Raw genomic sequence first — 3,836 nt, 5'->3', positions numbered from 1 at the left:
CCTCACGCCTGGAAATGCAAGTCTATGTCTTCTGTGGCGGAAGCCTGCTGTCTCCCCCCCCCCACACACACACACAACTGGCGCTGCAGCCGTAGCTATTACATCACTCCCTTTTTGTTGCTGAGTTTGCAAGCTAGCTGAGAGAGTTCAAGCACCTTTCAACCACCCCTGAACTCGGTTTGCTCAAAGTTACTTTAATCTTGGATAGCTACAGAAGCTTACAGAAAAGTTAGTTTAACTGCTTTTTACTAGAGGTTAAGAGTTGAAATTGGCCTTCTTATCTTTCTAGATCAGGTGAAACATGTGCACATGCGGATTGGTTTATTTGCACATGTTGATTATCCCGTATTTTGTGATGCACCAATCAGTTATCTCGATAATAATCACATGGTTATGATAGAACAGATTTAGAAAAATGATCAGAAGAAGACTCGGTGAGGTTTCTGGGTATGTAACTTGGGCTTTTTGATCATTCTTAAAAGCAGCGAGACAAAAAGCTGAAACCTGGTTTGCTTTTTAAACTATTACTCTTTATAATGTGATTGAGCAATATGAGGAACTTTGATAATTTTAGCACTTATTTTCACAGTAATTGCAGGATTAACGTTTCCATGCCTGCATTTTCTGCTGTCTTGCATAATAAAGGGAATGAATTCTTTTCTCAATAAAAGAAATACGCCTCTACAGGTTTTCAGTTTGCTTTGCTGGTTATAGTTCAAAGAACTGAACTCACACACACACACACCCCACACAACTCTTATGCATTATCAGATTTAAAGGCTAATAATCATCCTGATAAACAATTAGGCCTGGCGGGATCTGGTCCACGGGGTCGCAAAGAGTCGGACTCAACTGTGCGACTGAACAACAACAACAACAAATCACCCTTTAATAGATAAATCCTGGAGAACTCACCCCCTAAACAGTCTGCATAGGCAAAACCTTTTGAAAGTGTTTAGTCCAAATTCTCTAAAAGGACACAGGAGCAAAGCTCTTGCTACCGCATGAAGCCCAAGAGTATAACCTAATAAAAGCTGATTTTTGCTCCATTCATTCCAATGGCCCAGCCAGTCCAACTCTTGTGTCACACAGTGGCCAAAAACACCAGGCGCCCTCAGGAGGTCCGGCTGTGGGGCCAGGACACTTGAAGCCCTCCCACTGTTGCCCCCCCCCAAAAATACAGTGCATCCCTTGCCCCAGACGGAGCGTTCCTATCTATACCTGGTGGCTCATAGCCACTGATGGACCTCTGCTCCATATGCTTATCTAATTCCCTCTTGCTTGTAGCTGCTGCCACCTCCACTGATGGACCTCTGGTCCAGATGTTTATTGAATTCCCTCTTGAAGCCATCCATGCTTTTAGCCGCCACCACTTCCTGTGGCAGTGAATTCCATGTGTTAATCACTCTTTGGGTGATGAAGGACTTCCTTTTATCCTTTTTAACCCAACTGCTCAGCAATTTCATTGAGTGCCCACGAGTTCTTGTATGGTGAGAAAGGGAGAAAAGGACTTCTTTCTCTGCCTGCTCTATCCCATGCATAATCATATAAACCTCGATCATGTCACTCCCTCAGCCGTCGTTTCTCCAAGCTAAAGAGCCCAAGTGTTTTAACTAGTCTTCATAGGGAAAGTGTTCCAACCCTTTTCTCATCCTAGTTGCCCTTTTCTGCACTTTTCCCAATGCTGTAATATCCTTTTGGAGGTGTGGTGACCAGAACTGTACACAGTACTCCAAATGAGGTCGCACCATCGATTTGTACAGGGGCATTATGATACTGGCTGATTTGTTTTCAATTCCCTTCCTAATGATCCCACCTCCCTCGGCCACTTCCTCCTCCATCACATCTTAGAGCGGAAGGTTTTTGGGCAGAGACCTGCTGTCTGGTGCTTTCAGAGGTGCCGTGCCCAACAATGGTTACCCGTTTCCTCTGCAAACTCCCCACAAACTATTTCCCCTGCCCGGCCCCTTCCCCTAATTCTTCTTTCCAACAGGCGACCGCAGCAAGCTGGAGGCAGGAGGTGGGGCAATATACGGCCGACAGACCTACCTTTGGCCGCCTGCTGCTCCAGGATCTTCTTGGTCCTGGGCGTGGTGCCTTTGGGCATGTGGACGATGTACTTCCCTTCCATCTCGGCCGTGACCCGCCGGCGCTTCACTGGGGCTGCAGCGGGAGTCTCGTCTGCTGTGCTGCACAGAGCTGGTGCAAGGAGAGGGCAGAAGCGAGGAGGTTTGGCTTGGCAAGAGGGCAAACGACCCTCCTGGCTCTGATGCTGGCCTTCCATCTGCCGAGGCCGTCCGGGAGCCTGCAACCTTATCCGCGCTGGGGACTCTGTGCCCCTTCTCACCCCACTGCGAGAGATGGGGAGAAGTAGGGCACAGCAGCAGGCAGGCCCGCTGGGGATGGAAGGGGAACACTGACTGCCTCACCGCCCCCCCCAAAGTGCTCCAGCCCATCGCCCCCCTCCCCGCAATGATTCAAGAAGGGCACCCTCCCGCCCGAAGCAGAAAAGGAAGTGTTGTGGATTTTAACCACTAGGGGGAAGCAGAGAGCTGTGCTCTGTAGCACTTGAAGCCGGAGGGTTTTTCACACATTTCCCAGATTTCTACGGAACCTTCAAATATGTCAATTACAAGTTTTTTTGTTCAAAAAGCCCTTTGTTTTTTGAAGGGGAAGAAATGGATTGGAGCATCTCCTCTGGCTCTCCTGATTCCGTGGAAGGTCAGAGATGGCCACCGCGCACCTTTTCTCCTTCTCACCTCAGCACCCCTGAACACCACATTTCCCCCACTGCCACGCCAAGGAACAGCTCTGCCCCCAGTCAAAAAAAGCACAGCGCAACTCTACATTCAACTCAGCAATGCCCCTTCCCACCCCCAGAAAGTTTTCTTCTCGTATTGACATTTTATAGAATAAAAGATTGGATTTATACCCCGCACCCTTCACTCAGAGCGGCTTACGATCTCCTTTCCCTTCCCCTCCCCACAACAGGCACCCTGTGAGGCAGGTGGGGCCGAGAGAGCTCTTTCAAGGACTGCCCTTGAGAGAACAGCTCTGAGAGAACTTGTGACTGACCCGAGGTCACACCAGCAGCTGCATGTGGAGGAGGAGTGGGGGATCAAACCCAGTGCTCCCAGATTAGAGTCCAACACTCTTAACCACAACACCAAACTGGCAGGGAAACTGAGGCTCGCCTAGAGTCCTATGAGTATATGGGCCTTGGACGAGTGCTTCAATCCCTCCCTTTTCCCAAGCTTCACCATCTTTAAGGGGGCAGCCGAGAGAACTGACATGACACGATCGAGGTTTATGCATGGGACACAGCAGGTAGAGAAAGAAGCCCTTTTCTCACTTTCTCACAAGACAAGAACTCCTTGTGGGCACTCCATGAAATTGCTGAGCAGTCGGGTTAGAACAGATAAAAGGAAGTCCTTCTTCACCCAAAGAATGATTAACACATGGAATTCACTGCCACAGGAGGTGGCGGCAGCTACAAGCATGGACGGCTTCAAAAGGGAATTCGATAAACATCTGGACCAGAGGTCCATCAGTGGCTATTAGCCACAAGGTATAGATAGGAACACTCGGTCTGGGGCAACGGATGCTCTGTCTTCTTGCTGCTTGGGGGAGGGTAACAGTGGGAGGGCTTCTGGAGTTCTGACCCCACTGGTGGACCTCCTGATGGCACCTGCTCTTTTTGGCCACTGTGTGACACAGAGTGCTGGACTGGATGGGCCACTGGCCTGATCCAACACTGGCGTCTTTTATGTTCTCTTATGTCTGGGGCAAGGAATGCTCTGTATTCTTGGTGCTTGGGGGGGGGGGAAGAGGGGGAG

The 3,836-nt window shown here is 49.6% G+C and overlaps 1 protein-coding gene across 3 annotated transcripts in view; it reads right to left on the bottom strand.

Annotated features, from left to right (window-relative positions):
* LOC107107370 (chromosome unknown open reading frame, human C19orf47) overlaps window positions 1-3,836 on the bottom strand; it is a 12,295-nt gene that overhangs the window by 3,365 nt on the left and 5,094 nt on the right. For 2 of the 3 annotated variants that reach the window (XM_015407664.1, XM_015407663.1), the window contains exon 6: window positions 2,050-2,199. The exons of the other annotated variant lie outside the window; for it this stretch is intronic. In XM_015407664.1, the coding sequence (XP_015263150.1) occupies window positions 2,050-2,199 (150 nt within the window). The remainder of the gene's footprint in view (window positions 1-2,049; window positions 2,200-3,836) is intronic. 3 annotated transcript variants of the gene reach the window in all.

The sequence above is a fragment of the Gekko japonicus genome, unplaced genomic scaffold (genome assembly GCF_001447785.1).
Source record: "Gekko japonicus isolate JY-2015 unplaced genomic scaffold, Gekko_japonicus_V1.1 scaffold1471, whole genome shotgun sequence".
Taxonomy (NCBI): domain Eukaryota; kingdom Metazoa; phylum Chordata; class Lepidosauria; order Squamata; family Gekkonidae; genus Gekko; species Gekko japonicus.
Note: the sequence above shows the minus strand (reverse complement) of the source record. Positions and strands in the feature narration are given on the sequence as shown.